At 42.0% G+C, this 26,286-nt stretch overlaps 1 protein-coding gene across 2 annotated transcripts in view; it reads right to left on the minus strand.

Annotated features, from left to right (window-relative positions):
* DPYS (dihydropyrimidinase) overlaps nucleotides 1-25,728 on the minus strand; it is a 78,293-nt gene extending 52,565 nt beyond the window's left edge. Inside the window, exons 1-4 of one of the 2 annotated variants that reach the window (XM_055314107.1) lie at nucleotides 25,389-25,728; nucleotides 10,958-11,116; nucleotides 7,537-7,716; nucleotides 5,432-5,621 (exon numbers count right to left, since the gene is read on the minus strand). In XM_055314107.1, coding sequence (XP_055170082.1) covers nucleotides 5,432-5,621; nucleotides 7,537-7,716; nucleotides 10,958-11,116; nucleotides 25,389-25,649 — 790 coding nt within the window. In that variant the 5' untranslated portion in view covers nucleotides 25,650-25,728. The remainder of the gene's footprint in view (nucleotides 1-5,431; nucleotides 5,622-7,536; nucleotides 7,717-10,957; nucleotides 11,117-25,388) is intronic. The other variant, XM_055314108.1, reaches the window with a different exon arrangement.
* Nucleotides 25,729-26,286: the final 558 nt, after the last annotated feature.

A 26,286-nucleotide genomic window follows, 5' to 3' on the forward strand; every position in this document is an offset into this window, starting at 1 on the left:
TAAACATTTCAGTCATAGTTGTGAGACAAATTATAACAGATGTACACCAAATAGAGCATCAAGTAAGTTCTGAGAGGAGTCACCACCAATCTAAATAAAGTACCAGAAAAACAGCGAATCCATGTGCATACAAGTACTAGTGGAAGAGGAGGGAGAGGTAAGTGATACATTTTTTGAAAGGTCATTAATAATTCCAGATGCCAATATGCAGAGAAAAGGAACATATATAACCAAAGCTACTCAAACCAAAATAAAAAAGTGTCACTAAAGCCAATGACACATGTCGACACATACACTATTTGGACAAAGACATGACTGGTGAGTGAATGCGGTCTGGGGCTGGGCAGATGGGAACTTCTATATGTGACACAAATATAGCTGGTTTGTCCAACTTTACACGTGGGGTATGGAGCAAGGGAGGCAGATTTTGCTTCCAGAAGAAAAAAGGATAGTGTTCTAGGGACAGCCTTCTGGTTCCCTTACCTCATTTTTGCAAAAGAGGCTTTTCACATGAAGGATAAGCACTAACCTAGTTCTAGTTACTCAATTTAGATGAACTAAGACTAGAAATAAGCATGAAATTTAAATTCCTTGCAAACTGTCAGAAGCAACTCCGATTTCAATGGCTTGCACATGAAGTTTTTATTTTCTTTCCTCTACCCTGCTTTTTGTTTTGTTTTGTTGTGTTTTTCCCCACAAGTGCTAAAAGAAAACATCAAGGTATGAACAAAGGGAAACCTCAGGCTTCAACTTAAAGTTGCTGGGCCTAGCGAACATTTCCATCTCTTTCTTCTTGGTTCACATCAAGACCCTGGTAAAGATATATGAAACATGGGCAAGACCCACAGCTGCTTGGAGAAGGAAGGAGGGACCATGGCTGACTAGAAATTTGGGTAGATTTTAGGAAGACAAGGAAGGAGGTAGAGGGAGGGAAATAGAACTACAGGCTGAACTCAAAGTAGAGGAAGTCATGATGAGCACTTTTCTGAGGGTGGGAAGGGCAGTCAGCATCTCCCCACCTTTGCCTGAGGAACAGAGCTTCCTGAGGTGAAATCGATACTGCAGAGTGAAGCCCCACACTTTCAATGGAAGCTCACCAGGGACCATGCCCCACTCCCCTTCATAGAGCTCACTGTCAGACTCACCTTCAGGTCAGGAGCTGCTCAGGAAACAGACCTGTACAGTAGCAGCGGACATACACGCCTGCTCCCTACACTCCCCATCTGAACTGTCCAGTCATGAACACAGGCAGTCCAGGATCATGACCCTTGGACAAAAAAATAAACAACACAAAAAGAAGGACCAAGACTTTAAAAAAAAAGATGAAAATTGACTCAGCAAGAAATGGATGTGGATGTCCATTTCTTTCCCCCAAGTTTGGGGTGTTTTCAGCTGATCTTGTTTTAAATATACTTTTTGTCCCTTTCTCTTTCTCTTCTCCTAGAATTCCTTTTTTCCATTGTGTTTCATAATTCCTGTAGGTTTTCTTCACTCTTCCCATTCTTTTTCCTTTTTAGTATTCTGAACAGGTAAATGTTCTATCCTTCTAGTCGTTGACTCTTCTGCATAGTTGAGTCTACTTGTGAAATTCTCTATTTAATTCCTCAGTTCAATTACTGTACTTTTTAACTCAAAGATTTTTGTGGTTTTGTTTGTTGATGGTAACTAATTCCTTGTCAAACTTCTCATTTTGTTCATGCCTCTTTTTCCTAATTTCATGTAGTTGTCTGTTGCTTGTAGTACACTAAACTTCTTTAAGAGGATTATTCTGAATTCTTTGGCAGTTCATAGGTCTCCATTTTGTTAAGGTCAGTTACTGGGGCTTGATTAGTTTTCTCTGGTGGTATCATATTTACCTGATTTTGTGTGTGTGTGTGTGTGTGTGTGTGTGTGTGTGTGTTTCTTGATTCCCTAGGTTTGTGTCTATGTGTTTAAGGAACTGGGATTCCCTTCTAGACTTTACACAGTTGCTTTGGCAGAACAATTCACCAGTCAACTCAGTTTGGGTTTCTGAGTGTGTCTGCTGGTAATGTCTTTGGGCAGGTGGGGCTTAACTTTTCCAAGCTTCAGTTTTATCAGTCACAAAACTGATAAAACTTGGCTTAAGTATTGTTATGACAATTTAAAAAATAATATATATTAAATTGCACTAATTACATAATATATAGTAAAACAGGAAATGACATGAGACATATTAAAATATGTGCCAGGCACATATGAAGTACTCAACAAATAATGTTGTTGTTATATAACTATTAATGCTCATGCTGCTCTATTCTGGGTAGATAGCTGGCAATTCAACAATAATATCAAATTTAGTAGAATTGTATCGCTAGGCTACTATAATATAGAACTAATAATTGGATCCTTTTTGTGCTTCCTGGAACAGTGATTCTCAAACTTTAATATGCATATGAATCACCTGGGGTTCTAGTTATAAGTGCAGATTCTGATTCAATGTGTCTGGGATGGGGTCCAAGGCTCTGCATTTCTAATGAGCTCTCGGGGGATGCTAGTGCTGCATTCTAGGGACCACACTCTGATGGTGAGGCCCTGATGACAGAATGGGCTGGCAAAGATATTTACAGATAGCATGTGTTTATATCATAAATTTCTAAGGCTAAATTATTTCTTATTTAAATATGTAACAATGAATAGATATGTATTGCTCTTTTATGTTAGATTTTAAAAATTTGTTAGATTATAAATGAGTAAAAGGCATTCACCATGTGAACAGTTTGGCATTATTTATGCCCAACCCACCCCCTATGCCTTTGGGTTTTCTGCTTGATCACATGTGAGAGTTCATATGCCAGGTGTAGGAAACCTCTTTTGCCAATTTATTCTGGACCTCTGCTGCCTCTGATGGTTGTACATTAGAGCATTTTCACATGTGTTACCCCAGTAGGTCTGACTCCACCAGAATATTTGGGTTGACATTTTAAATATTTCATATTTACAATCCTTTGGAAAGAGATTAGCAATATCCAAAAAGTATGTATGCATTTAGCCTTTGAACCAACAGTCTCACTTTACTCTGAGGATCCTCTCCTGTGGCAGGCAGAATAATGGTGCCCAGACATCCATGTCCTCATCCCCATAAGTTGTTAATACGTTCTCCTATGTGGCAAAAAAGACTTCATGGATGTGATAAGTTAAGAACCTTGAGATAAGGACTTTCCCCTGGATTAACTGGGTAGGCTCAATGTGATCTGAGAGCCCTTAAAATAGAAGAGAGGGGCAGGAGAAGAGAGTAGAATAATGCAATGTTCCCCATCCACCACTGCAGCTTTGGACATGGAGCAAGGGAATAAGAACCAAGGAACATGGTTGGTCTCTAGAAGCTAGAAAATGCAAGGAAAGGGACTGTCCACCTAGAGCCTCGAGGAAAAGGATAAGCATGGCTGACAACTTGGTGTTAGCCCAGTAAGATGTGTGTTAGACTTCTGACATCCAGAACTGTAAGAGAATACATTTGTGTTGTCTTAAGCCACTGAGTTTGTGGCAATCTGTTACAGTAGCAACAGAAAACTAATACATATTTTGCATAACATAGCATATGTATAAGGCCATCACTGTGGTTTTATATGCAAGAACTAAAGATTGAAAACAGCCTAGGTGTCCAACAGTAGGGGACACGTTGAACAAATACAGCGGCATACTCTGCACCTGTAGGAAAGAATGAAGAAAATTCTCTATACCTAACATAAGCTGACCTTCAGGACATATTTTCAAGTAGGAAAAAAAAGCAAGATACAGAATATGAGGTATACTATTTTACCTTTCAAGAAGGAAAGAAAGACAAATAAGAATAGGCATATGTTTTTTCATAAAGAGAAACACTATAAAGATAGATCAGTAATAAATTAATAAAAATAATTAGTAATGGAGTGTAGGATGAGTTGCCAGGGAAGGAAGTAGGACTTCTCTGAGAATATTTTTTTATAAAAATATATAGTCTTAAATAAATAGATAGATAGATAAATAAATAAATAAATAAATAAATAAATAAATAAATAAAATACATATATACAATCTTGACTTTTGGACCATGTAAATGCTTTACATATTCCAAAATAAAATAAAATTTAAATGTCCATATTTAATAGTTTTCTGCCCATGATTTACTCCAAAACCTTCTCTAGACTTTTACTCTGCGCCTAATGGAATTCTATCCCAGTAAAAAATTAATACTTCAGATCAACAAACTTTTTCCTGACAGAACTGTCAAAATCGTAGCTTGATGTGGGTTAAGATTGCCCGTTTCTGCTGACTGTGCTATTTCTTAAATTATATTCTGACATTATGGACCTGACTGACAGGCTGTATAGGACATGGTACATCATTTACAAAGCAAGTAATTACAGAGCGACCAATTCCATAGAGTTGGCAACAGAGCCACCTGGTGGCAGAAAGTCAGTATTTTCTTTTTGAAGTGCTGTGCTCTTTGACACTGAAATTATATTACTGGGGATAATAATACTTCTCCCTGGGAGAAGTAACCAGAAATAATTGATAGTAAGACCTTATTGGCTCCTGTGTGAAACTGAGTTTAGTCTTAACACAATATGTCAATGGATTACATTTTTAAAACGCATTCGACTTGCACAAAATCCCTATTGAACATTCATGCAACAAGAAGCAATTTTGACAAAATTAATTTTAGCGTCAATTAAAGAATGCCAAATCTATTTTCATAATTTTTATAAACCATATTTTAAAAATTCAGCCAGTTTCTGTTTAAAAAGAAAACAAAGAGCCAGGATGATTTATAAGATTATTTCTGACTTCCTGGCTTTTAAACATGAGATGATACGATAGAAGCCACTAGCACACCCTAGGAGTGTCTATTATATGTGGTGGGAAGGGCTTTGGTTTTAAAATATTAAAATAATTGTCATAAAAATACTATTTGGATAAGTGCTTTAATAGCTCTAATACTCAAGAAGGTATCCCAAAAATCAATTCAATTTGAAAGAAATTTGTTGAGCATCTACTATGTACCATCTGATTCAGGTACTAGGAGGAACAGTGGAGATGCCTAAGAGACAGGTAAGCTTCTTTAGCTAACCGGAGAGTTTGCTTTTAGCTATCAGATTAAAAAGTGGGCCGCAGATTAAAGAGTGGGGTACCTGTGGCTGAAGGAAATGTCTTGAGGTTTCCAGGATGGTGGAGAAATAACCTAAGGCACAGAAGCAGTCATGAAGATGAGCAGAAAAGGAGGGTAAAGCTAGACATGCAGAGGGTGCAAGAAAACAGTGAGGATGTTAATAAAAATGAGGAAGACAAGCTGCAGAAATTCATGTGTGACCTTCTCATAAGCAAAGCAGGAGCTGTGGCCGATTTACTTCACTCTTCAGCTAACATTGAGCTACAGGTGAGCTTCTCGCTCAGGAATTACCATCTCAAAAAAAAAAAAAAAAGGAATTACCATCTCTCCTTGCATCCGCTATGACCTTGGCTGCAGACTTGCTCATCACGTGCACGACGTAGAGAGGGCAGTTCACGGCGCTGGCTATGGTGATGGCTCTCAGCGTGGCCTCTGCCTCCACTGCTTCAGGGCGGCACAGCTCATGGCCCTCTGGCCCTGTTATCCCCAAAGCCAGCATCTTCTTTGCTCCCTACAAAGACAGTGGGAACCGACACATGTGCAAGGAAGGTTTACTGACAAGTACCATTATCTTATTGTAAATTAAATACATGGCCAAGCTTTCAGATCTGTTAGGTGCAGAGGTGTGTGTGTGTGTGTGTGTGTGTGTGTGTGTACCATGTGTGTATTTAACAAACAAAATTTTACCACATGAACATGACACTTAGTATATGTTAGGTTTTCATACGTATATTTCACAATTAAATTATTTTGATTGAAAAGCTGAAAAAGAAGGACACCTGGGTGGCTCAGCAGTTGAGCATCTGCCTTCGGCTCAGGGCATGATTCCCGGGTCCCAGGATCAAGTCCCACATCAGGCTCCCTGCATGGAGCCTGCTTCTCCCTCTGCCTATGTCTCTGCACCCCCCTCTCTCTCTCTGTGTGCGTCTCTCATGAATAAATGGATAAAAATCTTTAAAAAGGGGAACCCTGGGTGGCACAGCGGTTTGGCGCCTGCCTTTGGCCCAGGGCATGATCCTGGAAACCCGGGATCGAGTCCCACGTCGGGCTCCCAGTGCATGGAGCCTGCTTCTCCCTCTGCCTATGTCTCTGCCTCTCTCTCTCTCTCTGTGTGACTATCATAAATAAATAAAAATTTAAAAAATTAAAAAAAATCTTTAAAAAGAAAAAAAGAAAAGCTGAAAAGATATGAGGTTAATTCTAATCACATTCTTTTTTTTTAAGATTTTATTTATTTATTCATGAGAGACAGAGAGAGAGGCAGAGACACAGGCAGAGGGAGAAGCAGGCTCCATGCAGGGAGCCCAACGTGGGACTCGATCCTGGGTCTCCAGGATCACACCCTGGGCTGCAGGCGGCGCTAAACTGCTGCACCACCAGGGCTGCCCTCTAATCACATTCTTATTACTAGCTCAGTACAAAATAAAATAAAACCAAATATTTGAACTCCCAATACTGTTGAAGTGACTCATAAGCAGCTGTGTTTTTAATTGAATCATAGTCTTCACCACCCTCTGCCCCACCCACTGAACGATATTGGACCAGACATTTTTCCACTCCAAAATGTTATTTCTTGCTTACAAAAAAAGCAGGAAGTCAACACTCCGAGTGGCAAAATAACTGGCCCGGTGTCACAGCTAGGAAGCGGGAACATCCAATTTAAACTTTGGTCTGCTTGAGTTTACACTCATGCTTGCTTCTCGTGATCCCTGATTGCCTCCTGACCACCCAGCCTCACTTTCCCTGACTTTAAAGTGAGCTGAGCCTAAGGAGAAAAAAAAAGTCAGCTAATATAAAGGGTAAGAGACAGCTTTTTAAATCTTGCAGATGATATACACTTTGGGCATTAAAAATGGAACTCACATGAGAAATAAATACCATCTAGATTCCTCCAGAGCACATTTTAATAGCCAGTTTCTGAAAAGAGTGAGGCTTTAAACAGCACTTAATACACTGCTTAAGTCATCAGATCCTGCTCATTCCATACTCTGGCATTCTGAACCAGCAGGCAGAGCTACTAAAAGAAGAAAGAAAGAAGAAAGAAGAAAGAAGAAAGAAAGAAAAAGAAAGAAAGAAAGAAAGAAAGAAAGAAAGAAAGAAAGAAAGAAAGAAAGAAAGAAAGAAAGTGCTGGGATACACAAAGTATTTGTTTGAGAAACATGTTTGAGATCTGGTCTGCTTGAGTTGACAATTTTAAATAGCAGACTTGAAAAAGGGAAATCTTCATTCCAATACATATACCACCTGAATAAAAAGAGCACAGACTTAAATAAACCGAATCAAGTATTTCCAAGCCACACAACATTAGTTTCTGAATTTCCATTCTTCCAATGCATAGAATGATTTCACTTACTTGGGTCCAACTGTCTTCAGCTTAAGTCACGGCCATTTCATTTGTGGCAAAGCTCTGAGATACAAATGCTTACCTCTGCAATCAGGTCTCCATTTTCAGCGTGGACCAGAGCAATCGCTCCAATTTCCTTGCACTGAGAGAAAGCAGCGTACAGCTCCTCATCCCTCACCATGTACAGGTCCTTATAGGCCATAAACATCTTGAAAGAGTTCACACCTTTGTCTTGGGTAAGGATTTTCATTTCTTCTTTAACCTAAAAGGGAATAACAGTCACACACCAAAAAATGCCATGCTTTAATTTAATAATAATTTCAACATTTTCTTCAACATTCAAAATGTTGCATTCAGAAGAGAAATAAGCAAAATAAGGAGAACAGTTTAATTCCAGAAAAAAATGCAGTTAAGGCCTTGTTCTTTCCCCCAGGTTAGACCTCGCTTCATCTGATGAAGCGCTGTTGGAATGATGCTTTTAAATCATGAAAGTGTTCATGCTTTGCCCAAAAGTACTTAATTTCTTTACTTGGACATAAAATTGTCAGCATCTATCTCCTGATGTGAGGAAATTATTTTAGAAAATGGAAACAAAGCCCTTTGGCAGCAACAGAAGCAATGATGTCTCTAGGAGGAATCAAAGCTAATATGAGGTAAGGCTTGGGGCTCAGGTCTGAAACCCACAGGATGGACTCTCAGGTGGAGGAGGCAGACGTGGGTTGAGCCTCCAGGTGGCTCCTAGGAGGTGAGAGACTCTGGACAGGCTTGAAGGCTCCTTAGGAGCCTTCAGATGTGCTAAAGGTAAGGGGCAAGGGGAGATCCAAACAAGCTCAGGAACTACCCTTGCAGGCCCAATTCAAGTCTCAATAGAAACTAAAAAAATCAAAATAAAAAAAATGGTAGATTTGACCAAATAAAATTGTTTGAATTTCTATATGGTAACACACACACACCCAACGTATGTTCTAGGTATAGGATTATTTCTCTTGGTTGTTGTCTATGAACCTTATAAGAGAAAGTCTTAACATTGCAGGTAAAAAATACTACCAACAATTCAAACAGTAAATACAAATGACTAATAAGCATGAAAAAATGTTAACCTTTTTGCAGATTAAAAAGTGCAAAATAAAACAATGCAATTTTTCCTATTGAACCAGCAAAGTTTACAAATGACTCTGTTATCTGTTAGATTACTCACTTCTATCACTATTTATTCCCTTAATTTTTCTTACTTTTCTCTGTGGTGCTTTATCACCCAGCATGTTATACACTTACTTTTTAATGGCTTCCCCCCCACTAGAATTGCAGCCCCATAAGAGCCAGGACTTTGTACAGTGTGTCCCCTGCCATATATAGAAGACTGCCTGCTCAATAACTATTTGCTGAATGGATGACTGGCTAACTGAAAAAATATATTTATACACACACACACACACACATATTATCTATGGAGCATTTCCACAAAGAAATGGAAAAAACATTAAAATGTTGAGAGTGGTCACCAGTGAAGTGATGGAATGAGGTCCAAGATATGTTAAGGGACAATAGCAAGGAGCAGAACATGATATAGAGTGCCTCATTTTTCATTTTGGGGGTTTCTTTGTTTTTTTTTTTTTTTTTTTTTTTTTTACTTTTCTATAGTTTCAAGTTTTCTACTACTGAGTACATTATTTTTATAGTCAGGGAAAAAATGCCTTAAACATTTTAGCATATGCACATGGTGGGCTTCCAAATGCGGGCACCATGGCTTAAGCCTTGCTGCTCCAAAAGTGTGCTACCTGAACCAGTGACACTGGCATTAGTTGGGAGTTTGTTAGAAATGCAGATTCTCAGGCCGTGCTCCAAACTTGCTACTATGGGTTGACTTGTACCCCTAAAATTCATATGTTGACGTCCTCACCCCTAGTACCTCAAAATGTGACCTTATTTGGAAATAGAGGCACTGCAGATCCAATCTTAGGGTGGGCTCTAATCTAATATGATTGATGTTTTTATAAAAAGGGGAAATCTGGACGCAGACATGCACACAGGAGAATGCCATGTAAAGATGAAGGCAGAGGATAGGGTGGTGCTTCTACAAATCAAAAAACATCCAAGATTACCAGCAAACCAGGAGAAGCCGGCAAGAAGCATGCACCAGATTCCGCCTCAAAGCCCCCAGAAGGAAGCAACCCTACCAACATGTTGATCTCAAACTTCTAGTCTCTGGGACTGTGAGACAATACATCTCTGCTGTTTAAGCCACTCAATCTCTGGTTCTTTGTCACAGGAGCCCTAGCAAACTAATGCATTTACTGAACATAATCTGTATTTTAACAATTTCACCAAGTAACCATTTGCATAGTAAAGTATGAGAAACACTGTAAGGGCAAACATCGTCGCCTTTGCTCTGTTATAAAATAAAGAGTGGGAGGAAGGAAAGAAGGATGGAGGGAGGAAGGGAGAAAGGAGAAGAGCAAGAAGATCCTAAAAGCACAAAAGAGATTAGATGCATCACTTAGAATGGTGTTTTGGAAAAAAAATTAACTTTTGCTATGGACTGTAAACCTTGCTACTATGTTTGCTGAACTATCTGTTAAAGATTCTTTGTTTTATATTAATTTGGTACCTGAATCCCAACTTTTAGGAGGAAATACAGGCTTAAGTTACATGGTAAGTTCAAATAAAGTCACCCGTGTAAAACCCCTTCTGGTAAAAGGATTCTGAATTAGGTCCAATATGGAAAAACATATGGTGGTGATTGAAATTAAAGTAAAAATTTCTTCCAAAGTACACATACACTTTTTTTTATGAACAGAAATAAACGTACTTTAACATCTCTCAAAACGATCTTCAAAATGTTCCTGATCTGTCCCTTCCTTGTTTTTTCTCCAGATATTAAACATTTCTTTTCTATTTTATTTTATTTATTTATTTATGATAGTCACACAGAGAGATAGAGAGAGAGAGGCAGAGACACAGGCAGAGGGAGAAGAGGGCTCCATGCACCGGGAACCCGACGTGGGACTCGATCCCGGGTCTCCAGGATCGCGCCCTGGGTCAAAGGCAGGCGCCAAACCGCTGCACCACACAGGGATCCCGATATTAAACATTTCTAATGGAAGTTCTACTCTGTGGGAAAATATCACTTAGAAGAGCCTGGAAATGTTAAAATTGAGATGTTCAGTATTTTAAAAAGTTACAGTAAAAGATTTTATAATTCATGGATTATGTATTAGGAAAGGCTATTGTGAATGAGTACAAAGGATTTATCCTACCATCTTTATATGCTTAAACATTTTTTTTTTTTAGTTTTTCCAACTGATAATACTTCATAGGATTCCAAACTCCAAAGGTACAAAAGAATATGCAAGGAGAAGTCCTCCTTCTAATTCTGACTTCCAGTCATCCAGGGAAGCAACTGATATCACCATTTCTTACGTTTTGACATTACCAGTTTCTTGATATTGCACAGAGCAAGGACTAGGAGACAAAATGGAAGAAATGGACCCCTGGTGGTTCACCTGGTCACTCCACCATGTCACGGCCACATGAAGGCTGTAGTCACAGCAGACTTTGGGATCAGCCCAGCTTCGCCAGGTCTCAAAGGCCTGGATGAGGGAACTGCCTTTCTGAGGAATGGCAAAATCAATGATCATGGTGGTGCCTCCTGCAAGGGCAGCCTGGAATCAGAAGAAGATTTCAACAGGTTAGCCATCAATTATCTAGCTGAGTCATTTATCTCCTTGAATGCTACGCATTTGCAAGTCCTTGGGCAAGCTTGATGAGTCTAGAAAATTGCACAATGATGCTGCCTGTTTAAAAGACCCAGAGGGACATGGGGCACCTGGGTGGCTCAGTCGGTTAGGTGTCTGCCTTTGGCTCAGGTCATGATTTCAAGGTCCTGGGATTGAGCCCACATCAGGCTTCTTGCTCAGTGGGGAGCCTGCTTCTTCCTCTCCCTGACCCTTCCCTGCTTAAGCATGAGAGAATCATGCTTACATGATTTCTCTCTCTCACAAATAAATAAAATCTATAAAAATAAGTAAATAAATACCCAGGGGGACACGAATAGACTTTCCACAAATTAAAGTTGGAAATACTAAAATTGCTGGAACTGCTTCTGAAAAATGACATATCTGATGAAAAGAAAATGGCTTTAGCCCAAACAAAACTGAGTGAGGCCTAGAAGGAAAACCTGAGATGAACAAATGGAGAAGATGCAAAACTTTTTCTTCTCCAGAAAACTGTGTTTATTACTGTGAGATCCCATTTCATTAGAACCAGTTGGTGAATTGTATCTCCACCTGCCCCATGCTCCATGCAGAATTGCGGGAGACTCCCACAGTGCCCGCTTCCCCTTCATTCCCCACCACCAACGGGTGACCTTTGTCTCTCCTTAACTCCCAGCTGGCACCTCTAATCCATCACCACTTCTCCCTCCCATTTTAGTTCAGCCTGTTCTCATTCTTCACCCCTGATGTTTAGATCTCAAGTTTTGCTCCGCTCCCTCCCATACAAACTCCTCAGTGCAACTAGAAGCACATTCCAGAGCATGGATGTGACCACTTGACTCCAAAGGTTAAAACTGAATGCTTCTCACCACCTTTGGAATGAAGTGGAGTCCTGTTAACATCATCTACGAGGCCCCACGTGATCTGACTCAACTCATATTTTCCTTGATAGGTTATATTATAGTAACTTATGATTAATTTTAAAAGTTGTCTTAGTGTCTTTGATGAACTACTGAAGTTGATTTTACTTAAAATAAAATCACAAGGTGGTTAATGTGCTTTGAGCTGCGGTAGTCAAACAAGGTAGGTGAAGAAAACAGAGCAGAGGTACAAAGGCTCATGCAGTGAGGGCACTAACCAAAGAGGCTGACTCACTCCAGGGCAGGAAGCTCAGATTCAGCACTTACCAGCTGAGAAGGCATCAGCCTGTCTCCCAAGTCCCTCCACCAGCAACCCCATCACCCTCCCTGTTAACGCTGTAAAGCCACCCAGATACACCCAGTGATCCCATGTCCTACCCAGTTTATTAGCTCTATTCTTGCTTACTTCAATAGATTTTTATTTTTCCTAAGTCACTTAGCCCCACTCCAATTCTTTTTGCTCTCACAAATCTCACTTTTTGTACAGGATCCTATACTTTATCTCTACTTTTAGATAACATTGCCTGATTCAAGGCAAACAGTACGTATTTGCATTTCTTAAGAAATCCCCATTGGTTCATGACAGTTATGACAATACTAGAAACAAAATCCTCAGGCTCTGTATTTTTATTTGAATGCAGATTAATCTTCCTGCCTTCTTTCTTATTTTTGTTTTATTTTATTTTTTTTGCCTTTTTTTTTTTTTTGCCTTCTTTCTTAAAGTGTCTTCCCAGTGCATCACAGACATTCCTTGAAGATGAAGGGCATTTTTTTTTAAAGAAAGTGTTGTTAATTAGGACATTAGAAGAAAATACTTAGTGTCTACTGAACTATATAATCAAGCTTAAAGAACTATTCTTTCCATTCTTTCCATATTAAAAGTCTTCTACATTCAGGATGTGGGCAAACTAGATACACTGCTGATGGAAATAAAACAAGATGGCACAGCCACTTTGGAAAGCAGTTTTTCAGAAAGTTAAACATGGAGTTAACATATGAGCCAGCAAGTCTAATCCTAGGGATATGTCTCAGAGAAATGAAAATAGGTCCACACAAAAACCTGTACACAAATAAATACTCTGAGCAGCATTATTCCTAATAGTCAAAAAGTGGAAACAACCCAAATGTCCACACACTGATGAATGGATGACAAATTGCGGTATATGAACACTATGGAATCTGAGGAAGCAATGGCATAAGCTGCAATGTGAATGAACACATGCTGAGCAAAAGAAGCCAGTCACAGAGGATCACATACTCTAGGATTCCACTTGTATGAAACATCCAGAAGAGGCAAATCCATAGAGACCGTAAGTAGGATAGTGGTTGCCTTGGACTGGAGGGGTTGTGTCAAGGTGATGGCTAAGGGGCACTTGGTTTCTTTTTGGAGTGATAAAATGTTTTAACACTGATTGTGGTGATGGTTGCATAATTCTAGGAATATAAACACAACTGACCAATATACCTTAAGAGGCTGAATTGTATTATATAGGAATTATATCTTAATGAAATTGTTCCCCCCCCAAAAAAAGGTCTACCATGTGTAAGCCCTTAAATGGAATGAGAGGGGGTGGGAGGACCCACAAATAATCAGACAGAGTTTCTCCACTTGGATGTCTATCATCTGGAGGGGGGATGGAAATATGCATTAGTAATTATAATAAAATAATCAGTTCATAATGACAAAGTAGCAAGTATACTTCTAGAATAAGTGGTAGTATAGAAAATGTTAAGCGGAGTGGGGGTAAAAATTGCTAAGTTCCTTAGAAGAGTCCAGGCGAAAGGTTACCAGGAATTCAGAAGAGGAAAGGATAAACAGACCAGAGGAAGTGTGGATTTAAGCTAGCACTAGGACACACACGTGAGGTTGCCAACTGGATAATAATATTTAACTTGCAGTGAGCATTTCTTATGTGCCAGGAACTATTCTGATGTTCTAGATGTTCTAGTTTTTGTAATCACCTCACCAGATCTGCAACATGGAACATTAGCCTCTAATTTTAGGGTTGAGGAAACCCAGCACACCACTCTTAAATAACTTGACAAAGGCGGGATTGGAACCAGGTCATCAGGCTCCAGAGCCTGTGCTTTGAGGAACAGCCACCACCACCGGGTCACTGTGAGGAAGGACTCAAGTGGAAAAGTCAGACGCTCAGTAGAAAGTGGGAAAGGGCAGAATTAAGACCTAGACTAGGATTGATGTGAAGCATTGGTTCCAACAAAAGGAAGGCCAAGCTGTTGGCAGGGGTAATAGGACCCTGTGAGCAAATTCTGACTGAGATGACTGATGGTTGCAGAGGAGGGAAAGGAGCTCTTGCGTGCAGAGGGAGCATGAGTTTGATGTGGAACATCCCGAGTGGGTGGCACAAGTCCACTTTGTGTATTTGCACACAGAAAGAAATGCAGACCCAATACTGAGGAGCAATTGAAGCAGAAGAAGGTTGTGACACTCACCTTGAGGAAGATGTCTGAGGGGTCCTGAGGTTGGCTGAAATGACCCCCAGGAGAGAGAAGGGAGGCATGATAATATAAATCACAATAAATGCTCCAGAACATTCCAATACTTAGCAGGAAAGCAACAGCGCCAAGCCAAGACAAACACTTAAAGTGGCTGTTTCTGGGTGGCATGATTACAGGTTGCTATAAATTTCCCTCTAGTTAAGTTTTATTTTTATTATTTGCCAACTTTTCTATAACAATGCACAAGTTTTACAGGGAGAAAAAAAGACTTTACAGATAGATGATAAAAACGCCTGTGTATGCTATGGAAATAAAGTACAGACTATTGACAGTGTTCTTGCCAGACTGCAGATGTGATGATGGTCAAAGGGCCATTTTCTCAAAGGACAGTAGATCAAAACTCCTGGTGCTACAATTTGAAAGCTCCCAAATAAGGATTAGTCACACCTGCTCCACCTCCCTGACTCCCCAGGAGCAGGGAAGAAAGAGGAGACTGTCACTTACTTCTCTTTCTTCTTGTTCTATTTCTCCTCCCCTCTGAACGGAAACAAATTTCAAGAAGCTCTAGTGAATGGGAGAAGTGTGGGTAGAAGTACAAAAAAACACAAAATCTGCCAGTTTCCAAACCATGGGGGGCACAAGCCACCTTGGGTCCTGAAGAACAGCTGCCAGCCACTGTCTGCACCCCAGCCTCCTCTGAACCTCCTCCCCCCCCCTCCCCTGGTCTCTCTGGTTACCCACAGTCCTTTCACTGCCCAAGGTTATCAAAAATCCCCAAGTATTATTTCAAGACCTGAAATGTCGCCTTCCTTTCACTGGATCCGGGAGCCATGTGCCAGAGCAGTGGACCTGTATTCCCTAGAGTGTGAAGGAGATGTGCTCCTCCCAGGAGGTATTTACTTCTTCAAAGAAGGGCTTGTGAATGCTCAGTCCTGGGGTAAGTATCTTATACATATTAGCCCATTTAATTAAGCCTCGCTGAAGTCTGGAGCGGTAGGAATGGTTTTTACTTTATAGTTGAGGATACTGAGGCCTCTACTCCAAAGTAGCATAGAAGAGCATATGACTGAGGGGTAAGTCGCACCGTCAGCCTACTCTGGGCCTCAACCCCCGTGCAGGCCATTTTTCCTCAGCCACTCTTCCATCTCGTAGGATTTGATTTCCAGCCAGGTCATCAGTGAGTCATTACTTTGAGAAATGCAGAGGTTGATAAAATGAATCAAGCACCTAGGAAACCAAATGCCTTACGAAACAAAACAAATCCCATCAGACCGTGAATCAGAAAGCCACAAACAAAGCACAGTTTTACAGAGCTCAGTTGATCTTCATCACTGTGACAATCGCTATTGAAATACTGTGTCCCAAGATTTATAAGGAAGGGCCCTACACTAGCGCTTCTTTACCTGCACACACCTACTGGCCCTGGAATAATCTCCTTAATTCAGCAAACCAACTGGTCAGAACATCACATTTCTAGCCCTCCTCAGATATTTTAGTATCTGTTTAACTACTTTTACCATCAGACGCTTTTAGGTTCACTACACAGACATTCATCAGGCTTTACCTAACATTTGAGGAATGAAAAGAGGTTCAGCAGGGGAGGGAGAGCCAGTAAAGGGTGAACATTTCTCTCTTATTTCTGAGTGAACCTGAATTGTTTCCTTTGTTTTTACTGTTGATTGACTTCACTCCACTTTTATTTGTCAGATAGCCAAACAAAATGTATTTACCTTATCTAATCTTAGCTCATAAATCAATTCTTTCAGCTCCTAATTACTTTGGCTGTTCTCCCTTGAAAACTTTCCAATTTATCTAAAGCCTTTTTTTGGGTGGAGGAGAACATGTGCTGTATCAGATGCAAATGTGGTTGAACATAAACTGAGATAAACTCCAAAGAACAGCCGGGTCAGAGTGTTATATAACACAAGGTTCTATTTAAGAATGCATTAGGTTGTAAATCATTATAGAAAGCAATTCGAACATTGTCTTTCTTTTGACGGTGTCACCAAATTTTCATTTCTAAGTTCATCTTGGAACAACTGACTTTGTCTCATTAAAATCAGTCATAGGACCTGCTCAATCAACCCAAATAAAGCAGAAGGGAATCCAAGAGGACATCTGAGCCTCAGGGAGAAACCCCTGGACTGAATTCTCAGCTTTCTCATAGTCACTAAGACTTATGAAAACCAACTTTATGACCCCTGGACTGAATTCTCAGCTTTCTCATAGTCACTAAGACTTATGAAAACCAACTTTATGACCCCAATTTATGTTCCAATTCCGAAACACCTTCGGCTTTGTAAGGTCCTTGAGTCTATACTGCCTGTCTCCTTAGGTCCTTGAGTCTGAAATATTAGCCACACCATCATTAATCCAACTGTGCAAGCCAGACTGAGGAGACTCCTTGACATTTATTTCTCTTTTTCTTGACATCCTCAGAGCCAACCCATTGGGAAGCCCAGCTCTCCACCCAACCCTACAAATTCCATGAATCTCTTTCCTTCCTGTGTTCTCACCTCTGCTGCCCAATGCTATCTACATCTCCCAATTGAACTAGAGCAGTAGTCTCTTCACTGTCACCTCATCGCCAGCCATGCTTGCCACTGCCAATCTTATATTGACTTCCCTTTGCCCTTAGGATGGAAAAAAAGACAATTATTACACATAAGGCTGAACTTTAGCTGACTCCTCTGCTTGCTCTTGGGTCACCTCCCTCCAACCCACTCGTCCCACTCCAGTGACACCATTCCTCCCTCTCCTTGGAGGAGCTCTGAGCTCCTTTCTACCTTAGAGAAAGACATTACTCCTGCTCTTCCCTCCCCAGCCCCTCTTCTACTTGATCCAGTGACTATAACCCTGGCTGCACACCAGCATTGTCTAGGGAAATTTATCCCATCCCTCTGAGATCCTCACTGGGTGGATGTAGTTTCACCTCTGTATGCCCCATGCCCATTACAGTGCCTGGTATATAAATATTCTTTAAATGTTTAAGGGAGAGTTTATAAAGAAAACCACAGTCCTAAGATGGGATCACTTACGGTAGGCCAAGTCACCAAACCAGCTTAAAACCTAACCTAATTGCAGTTTAAGTCTCCCTCAGAAATGTAGTCAAGAACTTTTTGGTCAGCACCAGTGAGGTAATCTGTCACACTCACCCTCTCCCAAATAACTTCTTTCCCCACACTCCTTTCTATAAAAACCTTCCATTTTGTAGACACCTTGGAGCTTCTTTCTACTTGCCAGATGGCATGCTGCCTGATTTAGGAATCGCTTAATAAAACCAATTAGATCTTCAAATTTACTCAGCTGAATTTTTGTTCTTTAACAGGAGAAAGGAATAGAGGGATCAATGAATTTCCTCCAATAGCTGGGAAATGGAATAATTTTGATAGTTCACTTTAACCATAGCAAAATGGGAAAGTTAAGTTGCATGTTAATATGACATTTCTTTAAAATATTGCTAGCCCTACCCATGTAGTTTCCTGGTTCCTTCTGTGAAAGTGTTAATGCAGAATGTAGACCTGAGAGCATATGAAAGCTAAATGCTCAGTTGTGTCCAAAGCCTATCAATTAATCAGTGTTAACTAGGATTGTTAATACAACAGATTGGAATCTATATTTGCCTCAAATGATTTCGTGTGTGTGTGTGTTCTTAAGATTTTTATTTATTTGAGAGATAGAATAAAAAACACACAAGCAGGGGGAGTGTAGAGGGAGTGGGAAAAGGAGAAGTAGATTCCGCCCCCGCAGAGCAGAGGCACAACACTGGGGCTCTATCCCAGGACCTTGGGATCACGACGGGGAGCCAAAGGCAGACACTTAACTGACTGAGCCACCCAGGACCCTTGATTTTTTGTGTTTTTGTTTGTTTGTTTTGTTTTTAAAGATTACACTTTGTTTTACCTTAAACTAACTTTAAGGTCTTTGTTTTTATGTGTAAACAGACTCTCAGGGTTTGGGAATGCATGATTACCATGATAACAACTTCTCTATTAGCTGTAATGAAACATAACTGAAGAAGCGTCTTCCCTCAATTTGTGACTTGACATGTGATAAGAAGAGCACAAAGTGGAAGTGAGCAGTAGACTCTGGGTAGTTGCTCACTTATCAGCCAAATAGCTTGCTCAGAAACATACCTTGTGATGCAGCAAGCCATCAGGACTGGCAACCTCACAAAAGGAAAAGGGAACAAAGACCACCATGGTTCTCATCTCTCTTAGCCCAACCACAGTGCCTGCCACTTAGTGGGTTACCAAGAAATATTTGTTGACTGAAATAATAGAACCTAACCATTAACTAAATAAAGAAAAATCCTTATTTAGGATTGTTCCATATTAGATGGCAGTGACAGGGCCCAGAGGAGGCCACTGTGCCGTAAAAATTTTTTTTTAAAGATTTCATTTATTTATGAGAGAAACAGAGACACAGGCAGAGCGAGAAGGAAGCAGGCTCCATGCAGGGAGCCTGACATGGGACTCAATCCCAGGACTCCAGGATCACACCCTGGGCTGAAGGCAGGTGCTAAACCACTGAGCCACCCAGACGTCCCATAAAAACCATCTTGAACTGAAGGTATTTAAGAATAGGTGTATGGGTGGGGAGGGGTGAACTCCTTTATCTGCCTAAAAGCAAAGACTCTCAAAAGAATTCAACTGTAATAAATCCCCTTCTAGGAAGTTTCACCACCAGGAAAGATTGTCTCTTAACACCTGAGACTGGAAACGTGTACCACACCTCAAGACACCCTGTCACAAACTATCATATCTCCCACCAATTCTCTTAAGAGTCCATCTGTCTTCCTAAAAGCCACTTGTCTTCCCATAAGTGCCCTTTCTAATCCTCTTCTCTTATTAAAGTCATTTATTTTCACATACATTCCCCCCCTCCCCCCCCCCCTTTCCCCTGTTAAGGTGGGTTTATTACCCAAAATTTTAATTAACCCTTGAGTCACATTTTTTCTTTGAACTCACAAGTGCATGAAAATTTTAAAGACCTGTCTTTTCTCTTGTTAATCTGTCTTTTGTTAATTTGCATGCCTCAGTAACTAAACCTAAGAGGTTACAGGAAAAAGTTTTTCTTTCCAACAATAGCATCAGGGAAACCTTGATTTCTACACTACCTTTGTTGAACATTAAAAACATCTAATCCAGGCAAATGAGGAAGGAAACAAGCAGTGCCACTTAAAGGCATGGAGAACTCAAGTACCAAAACTGAGGGAAGACAAGTCCTAGATTCTGTAAAGTTCGGGGAAGGAATTCCTAACACACAACACCCTCAGTAGGGCCCTATTTAACATCAAGTGGTTTCAAATTAATCTTTGAGATTTTTTTTTCTTCCTCTGATTAGTTCCAAGATTAACTCTGTAATCAGTAAAGAGCTACTCAAGGAAATCATAGAATTATAAACTCTTAGAGCTGGAACATGCAAACTAATAGCACAATAAGAATATTCAAATCTCAGCTTCACCAGCAATGAAAGAAATTCTTGTTTAAAAACATTAAGAAATTCTATGTTTTTCCTACTAAATTGGCATTGATTTTTTTAAGACAGCAGCTACAATTAGCTAGGATTCAGTGAAATGGGAATTAGAATGTATTGCTTGCGGAGCACAAACTGAAGAGTCATCTGAATATATGTATTAAATTCCTTCAAGACTGATCCAATAATCTTTGGTCTAGCCATTTCACTCCGGGGGGGGGGGTGATTTCTAAATCCATTATCAAGAATCTGTGAGATGATTTATGTTCCAACCTTGTTACAGAAGCAAAAATAAAAACCCCTGGAAACCACCAAAATGTCCACCACTGAGAAGATGGGAGGGAGCTATTAACAGTTTGTGAAACAGAATGAAAAATGAGGCGCGGGGTGGGGGGTGGGGGGGCACTTGGAAGGAAAGATAAATCTGGTTTGGAACATGCTGAATACAGAATGCTTGTGGGATATCCAGGCTGTGAAATCCTCAGGCAGAAATAGAAGCCTGAAGCACAGAGACACCAAGACCAGAGAGAAAGCTCTGAGACTCAGCCTCTGCAAGGATAACAGAGCCATGGAAATCACGTTCTCCAATGATAGTCAAGGTCCCGTGGAAATATGTGATGAATAAGGCTGTCTCTGAAGAGTATGCAAAATTTAGTAGAAAATGTTTATATGCCCCCCCCCAAAGAAAAGCATGAAGACACAGGAAGCAAAATGTTAAAATTATAGGTGACTTAAATATTATTTTTCTTTACACTCAACTATATTTTCCTCTTTTAAAAAAAGAAAACTAATATATATTGAGCATCTATAATGGTCTAACATTTTCCCAAGGTCTGGATAATGAGTAACATATTGTTTTTATTACTTCCAACAATTTCTTAAAATTAAAGTTGTTCTTCTAACTGATGCATCATTAGACAAACAAGGAAATGTTAATAACCCTGATATAAGAAGTGACTTGCCCAAGGTCACACAGCCCAAACAGCCTCAGAAGCCCAGCCCTGAGCTCCTGCAAGCAACAGAAAAGGGGATTTGGCTTGCAAACAAGTTTCCTGAAGCACAGTTCTCCTACAAGGTGAAGAAATTCTATAAATACACCACAAACGCACACTTAATCACATACCTTCCACTGCCTTATTATAAGTAATCATCTTGATGGCACTTTACCAAAAAGTTCCAGAGCAAAGTATAATTTCCTTTCTTGATAATTTTGAAAGCTTTTTGTCTTACACACAAAAAAGTGTTCTGCGTGTTTTCCCAATTAAAAAAAAAAAAAAAGATCCTTCCACCAGTTACTGATGCTGCCAGATTTTTAATGTGAATCCACCTACTCCAAGCTGCATATATGTCTGAATATCAATATATAAATATTTGAAAACTAGCCAAGCTTTTGTAATTTACTCTCTTAGCATAGAATGTAGTAAAGCAAAGTCATAATTCCTTCAACTTTACCTAATTCACAATATCCACTTGAATAAAAAATCCCATTGTTTTTCCTCATGGATATTGAATTATAGGAAGACCACTGTACATGTAGTACAGACCAACAAGATGAAATATGATTTCTTTAAAGCAGAACATTACTTCTATTAGTTACATCAGATAGAAAGCTTTTACCTGTGATTAAGTAAATCAATTATAAGCTTTAACTCAACTCTGCCATAAATTAGATTGACAAAACATGTAACCTTTGGTTGACCTATATTTTGTTTTTTAAATTGGGCCACATCCCAATCTGGTGATCAATAAACAGGATACCACAAACAGGATCCCTCCTATGTGTCAGACATTATAAATTATCAGCCTTGTGCATGCAGAAAGCAAACATTTGGAGCCCATCTCCTGAAAGCATCATATAACATTTTTCCTTTATAGCTTTTTGTACGTAAGGTACCCATTTCTGTATGGCCATAAATGCATGTACAAATGCCTCAAAAACCTAATGCTTGAGATGTGTATTTATTTTGATAACCTCTAGCTTTGGGAAGGAAGGGCTACTGTGTTTCTCAAGGATGACTGCTCTATTTTGCAACTTACCCAGCATTTTCACTGCATCATCTGCCACTAGGACAAATCCAAAACATCACGTTTTCCCAATAGTTTCAGAAAAGAAGAGAGCCTAGTAGGTAAGAGCCCTAGCAATGGCAGGCAGTAAGGAATTTGAAGAACCCCATGGTCACTTACTGGTGTCTGACCTTAGGTAAGTGACTCAAATTTCAGTTTCCTCAATTGCAGAAGGAGACAATGGCACCCGAGATTGTTGGCAGATAATGCACAGTTTCGCACAGTGCCTGGCACACAGCAAGCGCTTAATAAAATAAATGTTACTTCAATACTATCAATACTATTGTTTTCAATATAATATACAGCACCAGCAGCATCTACAAAAGACTTCTTTGTTTCTTTTTCCCCCCAAAACCAGAAACTCCAACATTGCCTTGAGAATTATTCTGAAGACTACAAAAGAGGACGAGGTGATTCCATAATGTTCTCCTTTCAGAACTCAAGCCGATACTTTAATGCTCTTTAATGCTCGTGTTTATCTTGATTTACCCATCTGGTTCCCTTTTATGGAGTCTCCTCTGTTTCTGGGGGCAGGAGAGGTTATCTCCTGGGATCCAACCAATTCTGAAGTAGACTTTTGTAACTTAGTGTCTTTGGGAGTACTGTTTAATGTTCAACAGGAATTTAGCCTTTGCTAAATCTTTGACCTGACCATCTCTGACCATATTGCTTAATTGAGACCATCCTGTCTAATTAAGATCCTAAGGTCATGAAGAACATGTTTTTTGTTTGTTTGTTTGTTTGTTTAATAGTTGGACAACGTCTAAGTACAGAAACACCTAGAGAATCAGCTGGTGGGTAAGTTCTTTCAGATGTTGATGACTGTAGTACCATAGTACGCTTCAAAGATCTGCCTTCTCACATAGAACTGTAAATCTCTCCATGTTTAGGAATACCCAAATGTCCAAAGAACAACAGACAGAAGACTAAGAACCACCTTCCAGGGCCTTATAGCATGCATGCACCGATAATCTTGAGAAAGATAAGGAATGTTCTTCCTTTATTTTTCTTAATAAATTTTTAAAAATTATTTATTTATTTATTCAGCAGAGACACAGGCAGAGGAAGAAGCAGGCTCCATGCAGGGAGCCCGACGTGGGACTTGATTCCGGGTCCCCAGGATCACGCCCTGGGCTGAAGGTGGCGCTAAACCGCTGACCCACCCGGACAGCCCAGTGTTCCTCCTTTAGAGCCTTCCAACTCTGATTCCTGGCTGCATCTCTAGAACCCTGATGAGAAAAAGGAAGATGATGAGGGGAAATGATGCTAGTGGGCCTGGCAACTGCTGGTCATAAGGAGCGAGTTTGCACCTGGCAAACAAGGGTGTCAATGGAGTGCCCTGCCATCAGCAAAGCACTTTGTTAATGATGAGCCTGTGATATGAGAAAGTGTGTGTACTGTAACTGAAAGCGCCAGGTTACAAAAGTTCATATACAGGTATCACACACACATACACACACACACTCGTACATACTTGCATAATATGATCTCAGTTATGTAAAATAAAGCATACTAGAAAGCATAAAAGCAATACACCAACACAGAGATTGTAGGTAATATATTTTTTCCTACTCTCCTAATATCTTTTTCTCCAATTTTGTACAATCATGTATTGCTTTTATATCTGAGAATTTCATTTAAAACGTAAAAAATCGGGATCCCTGGGTGGCGCAGCGGTTTGGCGCCTGCCTTTGGCCCAGGGCGCGATCCTGGAGACCCGGGATCGAATCCCACATCGGGCTCCCGGTGCATGGAGCCTGCTTCTCCCTCTGCCTGTGTCTCTGCCTCTCTCTCTCTCTCTCTGTGACTATCATAAATAAATAAAAATTTAAAAAAATTTAAAAAAAATAAAAAATAAAACGTAAAAAATCAGTTCATTAAATTTCAGGAAATTTTCCTTGTTAACTAAAGGGCAAAATGGACATTCAATTTTCACAACAGATAATGGTATGTTCTACAAAAAACTTTGACCACTGCCCTGATGATAAAAGTTAATAATTAGTAACTCAGAGTAGGCTTTCCAACTATTGAATCGAGCAGCCCACCCCAGATCTCTCTCTCTCTCTCTGGGTCAAATTGTTCTTTTTTCTATCAAACGTTCTAGTCAATCATACATGACTGGGAAATGTGGAGGGGTGTGTGTGTGTAGAGAATAAAACTATTTGAGAGAAGTTAGTAAGGTAAACGAACTACCGTCAGACTGCTTGGAAAGCCTGCACAACCAATACCCGGACTAAGTAAACTGATCCGTTTCACACACGAAGGTTTAGGCCTTAAAGATATCAATACTTTGACTCTGGAAAGAGCCTTTTTTTTTTTTTTTCCTTCTCCTACAGCCCCAAAAATCAAGTCTCAAGGAGGGTGAGGGCTTGCGTTAGCCAAAATGCTAAATGCGGTTTTAACTTTATGGAGCTGTGAGGCAGCCTGGTCCATCTCTAGATCTCGTTTTCAGGAGCTTTGGAGATCCTGGGCCTTTGTGTCTAGAGAAACCCACGCCTCGGCCACCTGGGTTTGGCGGCCTGACACTCCTGCGCCATGGGCTAATATACGCAGGTGCCCCAGCAGCGAGAATCAGGTCCCTACTTGACGTCTCCTGGGCAAGCCGGTTAGGAAGAGATGGGGCCAGGGAAAGGGGGAGAGACGACTCCTAACTCTGGGAAACAAAGGGCTGCGGAAGGGGAGGGAGGTGGGTGGGGGCACGGGGCACTGGGCGACGGGGGCTCAGGAGGGCACTAGATGGGATGGGCCCCGGGCTCATACTAGGTATGCTGGCAACCTGAACTGAAGTCCCATCCTGGAACATTTCTCTTCTAAGTTCTCGTCAGGGCCGTGTCTTTTCTCCCGCAGGGTGGAGGCAGCGAAGCCGAGCACCTCCCAGCCCTGCCCAGACTCGTCAGCACGCAGCACGGGCCGCGGACTTGGGGGGCAGGGCAGTAACTCCTGGGCGAGTGGATTTGTCATTTGGTTTTGGCTGGAGCTGGAACGCGGGGGGAGATGGCTGGGGGCGCCCGCTACACCGACAGGCTCTGCAGATGCCACGAGAGCGCCGCGGGCCTCCGCAGACCAGGGCCGCGACGGGGCGCGGGGGGCGCGGGGGGCGCGGAGGGCGCGGAGGGTGCGGAGGGCGCGGAGTACACGGGGCTGGGCGGGGCTCAACTCGCCCAGTGTCCCGGCGGGAGGAGTAGAGGGCGCCTGGCTCGGCCTCGGCCGGGGCGCCTGCGACGGTCCCCGGGCTGCGCTGGGGCAGCGGGGCAGGCGCGGAGCCGTCGGAGGGGCGCCCGGGGCGGCGGGGCGGGTACCTGGGTGCCCTGGAGGAAGTCGTCCACGGAGCGCGAGCCCATGAAGGGGAACTGCATGTGCGTGTGCGTGTCGATGCCCCCGGGCAGGACCAGCTTGCCGGCGGCGTCGAGGACCCGCAGGCCGGCGGCGCCCCCGGGGGGCAGCAGGTGGCGCCCGAGCGCCCGCACCACGCCATCCTCCACCAGCACGTCGGCCACCTGCGAGAGGTCGGCGTTGACCACGCGACCCCCGCGGATCAGGAGCCGCGACGGCGCCGCCATGGCGGGGGGGGCGGTGCGCGGCGGCCTGGTTCGCGGCCCGGAGGATGGCCCCTCGGCTCCGGCTCCGGCCCCAGCTCCCGCCCCGCGCGCCCCGCGGGCTTATCCCTGCGCGCGGGCGGCTCCACCCCGAGGGCCGGGCGGGGGGCGGGGGACGGGGCGCTCCTCCCCAGGGCGCCGTCGCGGGTCAGTCCCCGGAAGGGAAGGTCTTTATAAAAGGCCCTTTGGGGAAAGAAATCCGCCTCATCCCTTCCCCCGAAGAGGAACGTGTCTGTCCAGGGCACGCACACCCGCGACAGGGAGTAAAAATGTACATTCGCCCCGGGGGGGGGGCGAATCTCACGCACACGCACGCACACACACGCGCGCACACACAAGCACACACATACACACGCGCGCACACGCACGCACACATACGCACACGCGCACACACACACGCACGCACACGCGCACACACGCGCACACGCACACACACATACGCGCGCGCGCACACACAAGCACACACATACACACGCGCGCACACGCACGCACACACGCACACGCGCACACACACACGCGCGCGCACACGCACACACACAAGCACACACATACACACGCGCGCACACGCACGCACGCACACACGCACACGCGCGCACACGCA

The sequence above is a fragment of the Nyctereutes procyonoides genome, unplaced genomic scaffold (genome assembly GCF_905146905.1).
Source record: "Nyctereutes procyonoides isolate TBG_1078 unplaced genomic scaffold, NYPRO_anot_genome, whole genome shotgun sequence".
Taxonomy (NCBI): Eukaryota; Metazoa; Chordata; class Mammalia; order Carnivora; family Canidae; genus Nyctereutes; species Nyctereutes procyonoides.